At 38.4% G+C, this 15,813-nt stretch overlaps 2 protein-coding genes across 2 annotated transcripts in view; one reads left to right on the top strand and one right to left on the bottom strand.

Moving 5' to 3' along the window:
* Nucleotides 1-1,451: 1,451 nt before the first annotated feature.
* Trappc3l (trafficking protein particle complex subunit 3L) overlaps nucleotides 1,452-15,813 on the bottom strand; it is a 43,967-nt gene continuing 29,605 nt past the window's right edge. Inside the window, exons 4-5 of the mRNA XM_090337679.1 lie at nucleotides 5,691-5,876; nucleotides 1,452-1,892 (exon numbers count right to left, since the gene is read on the bottom strand). Of these exons, the coding sequence (XP_090193805.1) occupies nucleotides 1,773-1,892; nucleotides 5,691-5,876 (306 nt within the window). The 3' untranslated portion in view covers nucleotides 1,452-1,772. The remainder of the gene's footprint in view (nucleotides 1,893-5,690; nucleotides 5,877-15,813) is intronic.
* Calhm5 (calcium homeostasis modulator family member 5) lies at nucleotides 8,675-13,480 on the top strand. Its single transcript, XM_090337678.1, has 2 exons — nucleotides 8,675-9,262; nucleotides 12,510-13,480. Exons 1-2 carry the CDS (start codon nucleotides 8,714-8,716, stop codon nucleotides 12,897-12,899), a joined length of 939 nt encoding a protein of 312 aa, XP_090193804.1. The 5' UTR covers nucleotides 8,675-8,713; the 3' UTR covers nucleotides 12,900-13,480.

Here is a 15,813-nt window from a genome sequence, read left to right as displayed (position 1 = left end):
TTTAGCTTAATTTTGGTCAATTTAGGTTTTAAGATCTTCCAAGTGAAACACATATTAAATATCAATGAGCCACATACTTTAGTATGCGGGGTGCCTTTCGTAGCAAACCTTCAGTGTCAAGATAGTTCTTTCCATCTGGGGCAAGAAAAACAAAGGAAGGAGAATCAGTTCTACTTTGAAGCCATCACCAAATTCAACACTCAGCATAACTGACATGATTAAATTAAGCTGTCTTAAGGGAGAAGGGACAAAAGAGAAGAAAGAGGGAGATTCAATAGGTAGGAAGATATTTCACAGAATTAAACATTTTTTCAACAGGGCTAGTTGGATGCTGGGTGAAGAGAGGGGTCCTTTGACCTGGATTTCAATGGATTCTTGATTGATAGATGCAATAAAGAAGGAAGTATGAGTAGGAGGAAGAAAAATCACAGCAAGAAGCTTTGGATGCAACAATTCCGAAAGCCTCAGTTTACAATATTGAACAAAATGTTCTTTGTGATATCAGATATTATCTTCCAGAATCCTCTTATCACTGTGCAACAAGCCTGAACATCCTTTTGTCAACGTTGCGAGCACCTCCACAGTCTTATGGGGTCGTCTGTGCCTGTGTCAATGGCTTTTGAACAGGCAGCTGAGTAGGTTACTTGAATGACTAAAACAGAAGACACTGGATCTTTTTGGCCTCAAAGTGCTAATCGATGTCTGTCACATCATTTATCCCTGTTTTTGCTTCCATTGTCAGTGCTGGGGCTTGAGCACAGAGTGTTTGCTACATATGCTGGGTAAGCACTCTACCATTAATTATAATCTCAGTCCCACCACTTTTAACTTACAGTATTAAAGTAATTGTAATTTTTAACTTGTAATTCGAGTTTTGTGCACAGCTTGGCAGTTTCTTGTCAGCTGCCCTTGTGTGCTGATGGTCCTGATGACAATTATTGTTCCTTTAATGGAGGAATTTTTAGATTTTAAATGTGCTCTGGTCACTGACAAAATATTCACTGTAAAATGTTTATGGGATATAAAATGATCATTAAAACTCTAAGTGACTAAACTCTGGAGTAAGAAAATGTTCTCAAAGACCATTATTTACTTCAGCGATATTTCATAAGAAAAGGAAGGAATTTTAGTTAAGAATAGCCATCTAAAAATTAAATAAGTTAAAATGAAATGCTACTTTTGAATGTGCAAGAACTGGTCCCCAAATCATCAATAGCTTTTGTTAGAAATCACAAATCAAAAGTAGTTTCTGGAAGCTAAAGCAAAAAGCCAAATCAATATATGAGAAAACTCACAACTTTCTCAAACATACAGAAGTGCCACGCTCCTGTAGAACTATTTCTGCAGAGAATGCAGTCTACAGTTCTACAAATCCCCATTATATGAACTTTATGTTATATTATATAATACATTTTTTTCCATTGAAGAGATAATACTAGACACCTTATACACTAACATTTTATACAGGTGGTACTTTCCCTCCTTTAAGTTACAGTAAATAAATGGAATACACTCTCTGAGGATGGATTATGTAATATGTGAAACTCATGCTTACTCTTGTATAGGAGTTGCCTGTAGATAAAGTCCGATGGACATAAAGTTTGAAAAGGTGTGATTTGTAAGCATGCATAGGACATTTCTACATTTTTGCCTAGTGTATAAGCATTACACAGGCAATGCTAGGAAACAAGTCAAAAGTCCCATGGCCGTGCCTGGGTAGCTCGTATCCACTCCTCAGCTTGCCACCCTGGGGAATATTTGCACACTCGTCTTCATTTTTTCCGTCTATATTTCTTCTCATCTAGCTTTTTCAGAAATGTTATTCCTATTTCTGTCACGCTGTCGCCTTTCAGTCTGTCTTGCAGGAACGTAACGTCAGCAGCCAAATTAACCTAGGAAAGAAAAACAGAAACAGAAATGTTTCATTCCATTTTCAAAAAACTCTCTAAACGTTTCTTCATTCTGCAAATGCAGTATGCTCTATGGATGATTGTGTGTTGCCCACAGATGGTCTGGAAGCATGTGAGCTCTGTCTCATGAATCTACCAAAGGAAGGACAACTTCAGTGGCTGAAATTCCCAGACACGGACTCCACACCAGGCTTTGCACATGCGTCGGGCTGGCCTGTGGCCCCATCTCCAGAAAAGACTGACTTTATCCAGTGTGCTTGGTCCAGTGGAACTTACAAGGATCAATAGACTCTTGAACATTTCCTCCCAAATGGATTGGCCGTAAAGCTTTCTGTCATCCCGTAAATAATATAATAACTTATTCTAACAACATTTAGCCATCACTTATGGCCTTCATTGCTTTGAAAAAAATGCTAACTAAATAAATCATAAACATAAAATTAAAGATCCAAACTACTGGCATGAATATTTAATACCTGGCCTTTTTTTTCCAGAAGCATTTTTCAGATAAGAAAGTAAGTCATTTCAATATTCATTAAACTCAACCACCTTTCATTCAGAATTTGTTCAAAATTATTTAAGTTCATTGAGATAAACAATAGAAATTAGTGGAAGCATCTAGTAGTAACAATCACAAGTTTTAAAATGGCTGAGTTGGGCTGGGAGTTTGGCCTAGTGGTTAAAGTGCTTGCCTAGCATGAGCGAAGACCCGGGTTCGATTCCTTGGTACCACATATATACAAAAAAGCTGGAAGTGGTGCTGAGGCTCAAGTGGTAGAGCTCTATCCTTGAGAAAGGCCAAGGACAGTGCTCAGGCCCTGAGCTCAAGTCCAGGACTGGCAAAAAAAAAAAATAAATAAATAAATAAAAAATAAAATGGCTGAGTTTCAGCTGGGTGTGGTGGTTCACGCCTATAATCCTGGCTACTCAGGAAGCTGAGATCTGAGGATAGCGGTTCAAAACCATCCTGGGCACTAAAGAACATGAGACTCTAATCTCCAATTAATCACTAGAAAACGGGAGGTGGGGCTGTGGCTCAAGAAGAATGGTGGTAGCCTTGAGCTGAAGAGCTCAGAGACAACGCTCAGGCCCAGAATTCAAGGCCCATGACCGACAAAAAGAAATGTCTGAATTTAGCAAACAAGTAATTAATAATTATTGAATCCATCTCCATGTGCCATATTATCTGGCTCACACAGTATAAATACCATTCTTTGTGGTACTTACAGTCAAGTAGAAGGATATAGTGAGAAACATAGTATATATTAAGACCATGAGGAGATTTTACTGTAGTAATTCCATAGGTGTACACAGTATATACAGAACAACTTTACCCCCCTCTACTATATTCCTAAACCCTCATTTTCTCCCCTACTCTTTCAGTGTTTGGTGAGTTTCATTTTACTGTCTTTATATATTTCCATCTATATCAAGATCTACGTCTATATCCTAATATAGATGGACAAACCTACAAAAGTGCTAGAATAGAATAATGCAGGATCTGTGTTTCTATTGCCTTATGCTTTCTCCTCCCCAATTATTAGAAATAATTAAAACTTTATGATCACACTGATGAAGATATATTGTATTCACAACTGCTTTGTTAGATGGCAGCTTCTTTGCGCAACTATTTAAAGATAAGAATTTTTAAAATTACATATACATCTCGTTATTGCATAGATCAGTATATGTCTAGACTTTGGTTACTAGCTGCCCCACCATTCTTAACAACAAAGATTCTGGGGCGGGTGTGGGGGGGGATGAGTTTTTGTTGACTCTTCCCTCTTCCAAAGCTGCCAGTTCATTAGTCTTTGACAATCTTTTTCTCTTTCTACTTTCCAATAAAGCTTTAATCAAGGTTCTCCATGGTCTTTGGGTAAGGTGTCTAACTATTATTGAAGCCTTGTTTCACTTTCCCTCTGTGTTATGTTGATCTCATTTATACTATTCTCCTTTGATTTTTGTGACTCCAATATTTCCTGATATCTTGTCACCTTTATCTACACTTTCTTAATATCCTTTTCAGTATTTGTATTCTGTAACTTACACCTAGTTCACTGGGTTCTATATAAGGCTCCCTTTTCTTCTCTTTTCCACAGCCTCTCCTTATGCATTGTTTGATTAGTTCCAATGATTCTTCAGTCACATCCCTCTGTGAGCTTCAGACATTGGATGTCCTCAATCTGTGTGTGTGTGTGTGTGTGTGTGTGTGTGTGTGTGTATGTGTGTGTGTGTGTGTGTGTTAGACACCTGAACCACAACAGGTTCAAACTTGAACTCTCTCCTTTGCCTCTGCCAATTCCAAGTGAACTCCTGGTTTTGCTCTCCTGATTAGCAATACAACCTTACCTCCAAGTTGCTCCAGCGACTAAGGTTATTCTTGAATATTTTTCAGTCTTGCCCCCTTCAGTGAGCTGGTAACCTGTCTACCTATGTAAATATTGCTCAAACTGATTGTGATGCCTACTCTTAAGAATTTCTTTCTGCCTTTGCATGAGATTGGTACCACAGGCTTCCTGACTGCTCCTCTTTCTCTGCCTTTCAGCATTGGTCTGCTCCATTGGCGAGGGAGAAGCCAAACCCTCTTCTCTTATCCAGTGTACTAACAATGGCATAGCATTTCTATAAAACAAATATCAAAATTCTAAAGTGATAAACCTGCACTGACTAATTATTTCAGTGTAGAACTCTGAACCCTTTCTACCTCTGACTTCTGTGAAGTATGTGAACCTCACTCCCACAGCAAGTCTTCTTTCTCTCTTCATGTTAGGAATTCAAGTTATTGGTTCTTGGAATTAAATTTTTTTCTTGGGGCTGAGAACATAGACTAGAGGTAAAGTGCTTACCTAGCCCTGGGTTTGATTCCTCACAGAAAAAGCTGGAAGTCATGCTGTGGCTCAAGTGATAGAGTGCTAGCCTAGAAAAATGCCAGGGACAGTGCCCAGGCCCTGAGTTCAAGCCCCAGAACAGGCAAAAAAATTTTTTTCTTGCTCAATGTCTTAGACATTGTCAATTGTCTTGGACAATAAGTTTTTCTACCTAAAATATCATTTTCTGCTGCTGTCTAACTCAAGCCCTTCACCTAACTACCATTTTTCTTTCAAAAGCCAGTTATATTTCTAAAAATTAACAGATATTTTTTCTGCCTCAGGTCCTCCCTTAGCCATTTATCATACCTCTTTATCCATATGCCTTTGGAATAAACAGATTTTTTTTTAGACAGAAGATTTTTTAAGGGTAGCAACTGTGTCCTGTCCATTTTTACATTGTCAGTGCCGGGCATTTAACAGATATTAGCACTTATATTAGTTATATTAATGACTAATTCTGGTAGACAACCTCCAAAATGGCCTGAAATGTAGTACCTCTTGATATACATGCCTTCAGCTAGTTATCTCTCATATTGTACCAGGGCTGACAACACATGTTACCATGCTGTGATGGTGAGTTGGTGACCTACAAAGTTGTTTAAATGGCAGAAAAATCCCTGCAACCTCTTAGCCATGGCCAAGAAAGCCCTTGAGGTTATCTGCATGAAGTTGGAAGCAGGTCTCCAGCTTTAATCACCATTCTAGAGGATGTAATCCTGGTTCATAACTCAAGTCCATGTGTAGTAAGCTGTGGAAGATTCTGAGCCCCAACCACCCACCCGAAATGCTCTCAAATTTCTCATCCTCAGAAATTGTGTGTTGATTATTTTGAAGTTATTTTTTACTCAGTACTAGATAACTAATACAAGTGCAAAAATGAAGTCCATGCTTTTTTCTCCCTCTTTTTTACCATTTCCAGGGCACCTCTGATAATCCCACATAGTAAGTTGCAGTAGCACAGAGAAGATCGGCCAGCTGGCAGTTCTTCCACAAATTCTGCCAAAGGATTCTTGTCTAGAATCAGGGAAAATTCATTTCTGCTTGAATTGTGACAGGTCACACTGGGTGTAATTCCCAAGTACATCTTGAAAGCAACCTAAAAATAAAGAGGGGGGATTAATAACTGTTGGTGTAGAACAAATATCTAAAAACATGACAACTAAATAATCTGTTCTGGGCATTGAAGCCTCATGATAAAGACAACTCTTCAGTGAGGACGTCTGCACTCATACTCAGCTTTACAGTTTACTGGCCCTGTGTCATGTTATTTGTTTTATTTGTTTTATGGAAAAATCTTAAAGAACTAGTTTTATGGACAAGCTAAGGGACATGTTATGACATATGGAAAACTATCATAAAGCATTATTTTTGAGAAACTTTTTAAAAAACCAATATCTCCTTTAGGGGAGTGATTCAAAGATTATTAACTATGGAGAGAGTAGTATATCTGTCACATTAATATTAACAAAACTAAGGTCCTGAAGAAGAGGGGATCTCAGACATATGGGCCCCAATAGGGAAGTCTTGATTAGGCCTTTGGATTGGTAACACCTAAGGATATGTTCAGAAGTAGAATCATATTATATTATAGGCAACAAGTATCTAAGAAGAAACAAGGGGTAGTGGTGGGAGAAACAAAACTGAGACATAAAATAATTTTCAAAAATGTTGAATTTTGCAAGGGGGAGATGGAAGAAATCTTGAAATGTATTTCTTTTGAACTTCTACTTTTCAAATGAGCATGCCAGTGTTTCAGAAAAGCAAAATGATGCAGCCAAGATTGCAGTGTAACTTAGTTCCTTGGCTTAGAGTCCTAGGCAATTTCTTTTCACAAAACACACAGGTCTGTAGTTAATTAATGAAAATGTGTCAGCTTGATGTGTTGCCATCTTTCAAATGTCTTAATTAACTAGTGTTTTAAATTAAGAGCAGCATGGGAAAAACGAAAGCAATTTTCTTTAAATATTCATAGTGTGAAGCCCTAAGTTCTTTGATCACTCATTCAGTACATGTCAGGTCTACCAAATGCTGAGAACCGTGTGGGTTCAATGTCGATTTGCAGAACAGTTACTGACTGAGCATCCACTCCTTTTTGATACCAGAATACATGAGTACTGAGTTGGCATTTGATAAGCTGACAAGGTGATGGGGGAGATGAGGCAGAAACATTGTAGGTAGTCGAAACATGACATGGAAGACCACAATGAGGTTCAAAGGAGATCTATCTACCTCTATCAACTTGTGAGCAGGCGAGAGCTCTAAAGATGGGAATGGGCCAGGGTAAAATTGGTATCTATTTTAAAGATTTCCTCTGTGAAAATGACCCTCAACATTTTGAATTCTAACAACAAATGCTGGTAGGGATGTGGGGGAAAAGGAATCTTACTGCACTGCTGATAGGAATGTAAACTACTACAAATACTCTGGAAAGCAGTCTGGAGATTCCTCACAGTACTAAAGATAGACCTTCTCTATGACCTAGCCATACCACTCCTAGGCATCTACCCTGAGCATCATGACCCAGGATATGATAAGGACACCTGCATAGCCACGTTCATTTCCCCCACTTTTCACAATAGCCAAGAAATGGAAACAACCCGGATGCCTCAATTTAGATGTCTGTATCAAAAAAATGTGGTATCTATATACAATGGAATTTTACAGAGCCATTAGAATAAAATAATGTCATTTGCAGGGAAATGAATGGAATTTACACAAATCATGTTAAGTAAGGATAAGCCAAGACCAGAGAGACAAACAGCAAATGTTCTCCCAGATATGCAGAAGTTAAATCTAAAAATGCACTGGAATATGACAAATTACACAGAATTCCAGGTGAAATAGTGAGACCAAAAGAGGATCACCTAAGTGCAATACCCAAGCACCTCTTTAGATGTATTTAAAATAGTACACATATTAAAACAAACTCCAAAGGTGTGGAATTTTTTAAAATATTTTTTAATATGCCAATGACTATATTCTTTAACTTACACAAGGAGAGGGAGAGGGAGATGCAGAGAGAAAACAATGAAAAAGTACAGCAGTGGAAGGCACGGGCTGCACAGGCCATTGAGGAAAGTGAGCTATGCAATCTGTGAGTGGAGAGAGGAGAGGGAGAGAATGGGTGAGAATGAAGGAACAGATAATACTATGTACTCGAAAATGCACTTAGCATCTGATGTATGTAAAAGTAACCAGTTTTAAAGCAATAACAAAGTAATATAGAAAGAAAATCACCTCTGTGGCAACATGGAGGGTGGATTTTACCATTGTGGGTACAGTGGGTTTATGGTTAAATGGAGAGTTACTAATGGAGAAGTTACCATGCTAGCCCAGAAAAGAAATAATGACAGCTGCTGGTTTTCTTCAAAATTCCTTAAAACTCTCACATATACATTTAAAAGATCCTAACATGTAAAATATGGTGTAAATCTTTGAACTCAAACCACTTTAAGAAAGCATAAAATAAATCCCTGTCTTTTAAACTATAAGTCACATAATAAGAGAATAAATGATCTTGAAAGTCTGAACTTGAAGATTTGATTTGGTTCCCAATTGACTGAAACCCATTTCTGCTAATGTTGATTCCTCCCACTGGAAAATTTTTAAACTCTTTGGATGAGAATTTCTTGCTGCCTTTTAAGCCAATGCACATGGAAATAGTATTTAAAAAGGAGTCTGTGCACTTGGAGTTTATTTTAATTCTGTGTTTAGGCAGCCAGTTCACAACCCAGCATCCACCAGTAGGAGGCATTATCTGAACACTGTTGGGAAATATGCATTCCTAGGGAATGACATTGTTTCCTTATCTGGCTGAATTCAGCCAGAGAAGGAGGACTGTTGTTTCTAATAAAGAAAGAACTCCACCCTCACTCAGCCACAGCCACAGCTGCTGTGTCAATAGCAAGAGCATAGCATTTTCCTTCTTTGTGTATGTCCAACATGGATGCATTTCAGAGCATTTTGAAGTTCTTTCTTAATCAAAAAACTGCTATTGGCTACAGCTTCATGGCCTTGCTGACCTTGGGTGGTGAGCGCCTCTTCTCACTGGTGGCTTTTAAATGCCCCTGTAGCACTGAGAATATGGCCTATGGGTTGGTTTTTCTTTTTGCTCCTGCTTGGGTATTACTGATCCTTGGATTCTTTCTCAACAACAAGGCATGGAAACTCTTCACAGGCTGTTGTGTAAATCCCAGGAAAATCTTCCCCAGGGGCCACAACTGCCGTTTCTTCTATGTCCTAGGACAGATCATACTGAGTTCACTGGTGGCTCCAGTGATGTGGCTTTCTGTGGCTTTGCTTAATGGGACGTTTTATGAATGTGCCATGAGTGGGACTAGAAGTTCAAGACTTCTGGGACTGATATGTCATGGCAAGCCCAAAGAATGCTGGGAAGAACTATACAAAGTATCCTGTGGCAAAACTAGCATGCCATCCATGGACAATGAAGAAGTGAAACTGTCTCTTCAAGCCCAGTCTCAGGTAAGAAGTAACTCTCTCCCTCTCTCTCTCTCTGTCTCTGTCTCTGTCTCTCTCTCTCTCTCTCTCTGTCTCTCTCTCTCTCTGTCTCTGTCTCTGTCTCTCTCTCTCTCTCTCTCTCTCTCTCTCTCTCTCTCTCTCTCTCTCTCTCTCTGCAAGAATTAAAAGTATTCTCTCTGTTCTCTTAGTCAGAGTGGAGTCTGTCTTGCCCAAATAATTAAACTAATTGGAAATTGGAATCTGATGCAGCACTAAGACAATCTCGGGGAAAGCTTTTTAGAAGCTGGCTGGCTAGGTAAAATTGCTGATTGGATTATATCTTTTCCATTTCTGAAAAAAAAAACATCCTCTGGGTTTATGCTTATGTAAATACTTAAGTACTTTAAAACAATCTCCCTGGGTTGACTTTGTAAATAATGCATAACAGCCAATTCTAAACTGTGTGTTAATGGAGGAGCTGTAATTAAGAATTACTGCCTTCTATCAATTATTTATTTTCAAACTGGTTTCTCAGAGAAACATAAACACATATTATTAAAATATGTTTAAGCCATCTGAACTACTACTTTTGTTGCCTGTACCACAGAGATTTGCTTGAATTGTTTCTCGCAATTGCTATTTCTGTGTATAAATAATATTGACAAACTGGAGAAGCATTTTCCATGCAAAGAAGGCCTCAGTCGTCTTTAAATAACTTTCAGTGAAAAGTGACCGTATTCCCTAGGGAGATGATGTATTTTACTCTTTGTGCTGTATAGCTAAAGAACTTCTTTGTTACTTTAGAAACTCCCATTTGGAGAGGTAGTTTTATTTTGGAAGAGAAAACTCAAGTTTCACTTAACTGACACAGGGAAATCTTAGCCAGTTGTCTCTCCAGATACATGACCATAAATCCAGATGCATAGATCTTGTGAATTGTATTTTCCAAATCAAAATAAGCAGTAGGAGTGACCAGCTTCAAAATGTGTCAGAAATTCTATTTGTTTCAGAATAAATGCATTTAAAATAGTATATATAAATATATATATATATAATTTTTCAATAAGAGCTGCTTTTATACACATCAAGGCAAAGTCTGTCCTTGAAATCACATATGCCAAAGTAGTAGGCAAAAAAATCATCTTTTCTTGACAAACTGATAATCTAAAAACTGCGCCCAAATACAATCTTTTGTTTTAGGTATGAACTAGGTTTTGACCAAAACCTGCCAAGCTCCTAAACATCTTCCTTCTTTTGTTGAAGGAAGGTAATAATTACACATGTTATGACAGAACACATGATTTATGGTCTATGTCCGCAGGCATCAGGCTCCATTCAGTCAATGCCAGGTCCACACTTAGCACTGCGTAAGCGTTTCTTCTGTAAACACAGGCACATCCTGTCATAGCCAAGACTGGGCACAATGACCTGTTGACTTTTCAGCATAATGAAAAGACCTGAGGCTGATTTCTATGGGATGATACCTGAGAGATGTGGATGGAGGCTGATGTAGCAACAAGATGCTGACCATAAGGTTCACATGGCAAGAAGCAGCATACAGTCCAGACAGATCATTGAGCCTGTGGGTGGGGGTGGAAAAGTGCATTCATCCATGGGTGGGGCCTGGCAACAAGAAATCCAGCTAGACAATTCTATTCTTAAGGAAGGTATCAGGGAGCAGTAGAAAGAGCTCCATGGTAAAATTAGCTGGCCTTGGATTTGAACTCTGATACTGCCATCCATGAGCTAGTGAGCTATAGTTTTCTCACCCATGTTAGAGAATTGTTGAGGGATTTAAAGAGATGACAATGAACAAAAAGCTTCTAAAACATCATAATGTTCCAAATTGAGAAGAAAACTGCCAGAGTTTGGGGAAGGAGACTCTTGGGAAACAGGAATACATTGGAGACTGAAGTGGGGGCATCCAATGCAGTCTAATTAGATCATGTATATTGTGAATTTAGAGGAAGGACAAGATTCAGCACTCAGAAATGAGCAGCTCAATGCTGACATTATGAAAAAGGCAAAAGATGACTCAAAACAGATCAAATAGTTTCAGACTCAGCTAGAATTAGCTCAGATACTGAGGTAAAGTAGCCTATAACAGGCCCAGTTGTAGAGAAAGAGATTTGAAGAGCCCAGGAAAATTTCACTGGATTTCCCAAAATACCCCCTAAGAAGTGTAATCCCCATTTTACAGCTAAAGAAACTCTGACAGGCATAGAAAGCATCCACAATGAAGGAAGTCTAGGATTTAAACTCAAGTAATGTCAGTCCAAAGTTGGCATGTATGTAAAGGTGAGCTCTGATCTCATGTCTGAGACAGCTTAGAAATTACTGATCTAAAGTTTATTTGTGGTTCTGTAATGGTCTTAGGGCATTTAGTAAAAGATTATTGTTTCAAACGGGCTGAGCCATCTATGAAGAGGCAATTGAACAAAACATCAAGAGATAGTATCACAGTTGCATAGATATTAAAATAATTCTAATTATGGAAAATAGAATTTGAGCACCAAAATTTAGAAGCTATCTTAAATGGTGTGGCTTTTCTTTCTAAACATTTTTTTTTAAATCAGCAGGGCCATAGCTATTCAATAGGGATTTTATTATAATAACCAAACAAGAACAAGTAATCCCTAAGATCAAGAATGGCTAGTTCATTTTCTCAGCATTTAAACAGAATTTATTATTTTTTTACAACTTCACCCTCCTTATTGTATTATGTCTCTCTCTCTTCAACATGGGAAATAAGCGATATGTTTTTGCAGCTCTCTACAAATAGTCACATGAAATTAAGAATTATATACTTTGTTATTTATTTCTTATATATTATATTTATAAATATTATATTTTATATGAATGCATAGACATAGATATATGCTATCAATGTACATATATAGCAATGCCCAAAAATACCTGGCTAATAAACTGGTCATTCCTTCAAAGGCCACCATTGCTCACGCACAGGAAATAGCTCATATTATTTGGGAGCTTTATCCAATACTTCAAAAATCTATACTTTTTACTCTTTTCCATTTGCTAGCCTTCTGATTATTTTACATAGCAATAGACTTGATAGCTGACTAGATATTGAGCCAAACTCTATTTTGACTGTTAAAAAATGTTTAAAAGTTTAAGATGATTTTCAGTGAGCTATGGTAAGGACTTTTATTAATTTAGTTATGCATATTCCAAAAATACTATCTCTGTGGTGGTACTGCTCCCTGTGAAATCATTCTGCTTTCATATGCCCTCAATCTCTCTCCCTAAGATTCTTGGATGGATCCTGATTTGTTCAGCATCCTTCTTCTCTCTGCTCACCACTTGTTATGCACGCTGTCGGTCTAATGTGAGCTATTTACAGCTAAGTTTTTGGAAGACATATGCACAAAAGGAAAAAGAGCAGTTGGAAAATACATTCTTGGACTATGCCAACAAACTGAGTGAGAGAAATCTGAAGAGCTTTTTTGAAAACAAGAGACCAGATGTCCTTCCCATGCCCACTTTTGCTGCCTGGGAAGCTGCTTCAGAGTTGCATTCTTTCTACCCAAACAGACAACACTACAGCACCCTCCACAGAGTGGTAGAAGATGGCTTGGCTCCTTGCTCCCAGGATGATGAGACAGCAATGGTCCTTGTGGGTTCAGCCCATAATCTGTAGTTCATCCACATCACTGACTCAAAGTGTCCAGAAGTATACTCATTCTGAAGGCATTGTACTGCATCAATGACAACCTTGTCTGGCCAGATTTGGGAAACTGATTTGAAGCTTGCAAGTACAATGTGCTCAAATGGATGCAAAGTAGTAACAGACTCTTACTTTGGTGGAAGATTGAGTTCAGTGATCCTACTCATTGCTCCAAGTTCTAAGGTGTTAGGATTTAGTGTATAGACTTTTAAGAGGGATTCTCTGTAAATACTGGTCATGGTATCTGTGGTCTGAAGGAACAGATTATGAGGGAACGAGATATCCAACAAGGACTGTACCTGTGTTCAACATAGGAATACTTCTGTAATTCTGTTCTACTGCTTTTCAAGATGTATGAAATGCGTCCATTTGAAAATCATTACCTCAGAAAAACAACCAATGCAAGAGTATGATGCATACAGTGCTGGACTCAAGTCACATTTGCCTTCAGAGACCAATATGATAACTATATTTGTATATAGGTACATACATACATACCTACATGATCATGTGATGAAGACAAATATATAAATATTATATATTAAATCATGTTCCTTAAACTTAAAAGTTCATTTCTTTTCTTTTTAAACATGTGTTATTTTTATTTCAAAGGTGATCTACAGAGGGGCTATATTCAAGTAATGAGTACGTTTCTTTGGCTTTGTGTTGCTCCATTCCTCATTTTCTCCCAGTTTTCCCTTCCTATCCCCTTCCACAAGTTGTATAGTTCATTTTTCAACACAGTGGCTAATGGATGTCATTACTGCATTTGTTTACCTTTGCCCCCCCTTTCTGTGTCCACACACCCTTACTCTCCCAAAGACAGATACCTAACAAACAGGACAAAAGGTAACGAGAACAAAACAGCAACAAAACAAAGTCACTGGGGTATCTTTTCTAAGGACATTAATTCTATATCTTCCAATTTAACCACTCTGGGGGTTAGTTTTCAATATATAAATTGCGGAAAGGGGAGAACACACAAGCATGCAGACCACTGCAGAGTAAATCAGCCATGACTAGAGGTCTGAGGTTGCTATTTCAAGTAGTACTAGCAAAAAAAAAACATTTTACAGTTTTACATTTATTAGAAACACAAATTTGAATTCTACCATACAATGTATTCTCTTTGTGTGTCTGTGTGTATCTGTATGTCTGTGTGTCTGGGTAAATTTGCTTTAAATTGCTGAGTGGAATTGTCCGTAAAGACAGGGAGCCATGTTTTAGGCTGTAAGTTACACTTTCTCTCCGCTAGTATACTAAGTAGAGAAAGCTGGATATTAGCCTCTCACTACCATGAAACATGATTCCAAACTGAGGTGGAATCCTTACAAGTATAAGACCTACAATATACAATTATGGAGTCGTGATTGATAAGAAGTCTGTCTTGCTTTTGTGCCCATTCTTGGCACAGTGCGTCTTTACCCATTGGAATTTCCATAATGTATCTTCTTGTGTGTTAATGAGGTGATCAGTGTCTCCTGGATAGTCTGAGGGGGAGAGCTGATTTGTTAGAGGAGACAACCATGTGACTAAAGAGGTGAAATTCAGTCCTACCCTTAGCCTTCTGATGAGAAAAGGCAGGGTAAAGAGAATCTGAAGGTTGAATTGATTACTAATGGCCAATGGTTTAATCAATCATATTTACATACTGAAGGTCCCATAGCTCTCTCCCACAATGGTCAAGGTTCTAAGAGCTTCTGGGTTGCCCAACCCATGGTAGCATGCCCAGAGAACACATGAACACTGCACCCCTTGCTCTTTCTTGGTATTGCCTCCATGTGTCTGTTAATGAGTTGTAACCTTTTATTAAATAACAAGCAGGTAATAGAAATGAAGCCCTTTCCTGGATTCTTTGTCTAGTCTAGAAGATAATTGAATGGGAAGACAGTAACATGAGAGCCAATGGATTGTAATTCAGACAAAAGTTGTAGTAGCCTGGGAGGGGGAGAGGTACTACTTGTAATTGATCCTTATATTTGGATGAGATTCTTATTAGAATGAACTCAATCTGTTGAGGAGATCTGAACTTAACTCTGGCTACTATTAGAAATGAATTATATACTTATAAGACATACAATTGAGGTGGGGGGAGGGAAATGGGGACCAAGACATGAGAAAGGGTATCAAGGTTTGTGAAGTAATGCACCTTCTATCTGGTGAATATAATGTAACCCTTCTATTAATCGCAATAAAAAATATATGGAAAGAAAAAAAGACATACAACTGAGCCGGGCTCAGATCTCAGGAAGTTGAGATCTGAGGATCAAGATTCAAAGCCAGCCTGGGCACAAAAGGACCTGACAGTCTTATCTCCAATTAACCTCTAGAAAATGGGAAGTGTGGCTTGGCGCATGGGTAGGGCAGTAGCCTTAAGCTGAAGAGCTCAGGGACAGTGCCCAGGCCGAGTTCAAGTCCCATGACGCCCCCCAAAATAACAACAAAACAAAAAAGACACACAACTGATATGAAAGTTCATGTAGAAGGAAACCTACGTCCACATGGAAAGTTTTTACTGCTGCATGTGAATTCAGAAAGATGTGGATTATATCCTTCAGGTTTTAAAGGTTTAGTGTTAGTTGTATATATATGTGTGTGTGTGTGTGTGTGTGTGTGTGTGTGTGTGTGTGTGTGTGTGTGTGTAGTGGGGGACAGGGATGAAAGGGGCAAAGATGTTAGAATGGAGAGAAGAAACTCAACAACACAAACCTTCTTTACTGCTTCCTAACTTGCCTGCCCTAAAGAATTTGCTAAGCTTGAAAATGCCACATGGGAACCAGGTGTCCCCATGCATCTTTTGGCTATGTGGAAGTCTGAATCAGTAGTTCTGCAAAAGTAGCTTAACAGAAGGAAGCTGAAGATTGAGGAGTCAGCTCTGGGGCCTATT

This window comes from Megascapheus bottae, chromosome 8 (genome assembly GCF_031878675.1).
Source record: "Megascapheus bottae isolate mThoBot1 chromosome 8, mThoBot2.hap1, whole genome shotgun sequence".
Classification (NCBI taxonomy): Eukaryota; Metazoa; Chordata; class Mammalia; order Rodentia; family Geomyidae; genus Megascapheus; species Megascapheus bottae.
This window is presented reverse-complemented; position numbering and strand designations above follow the sequence as displayed.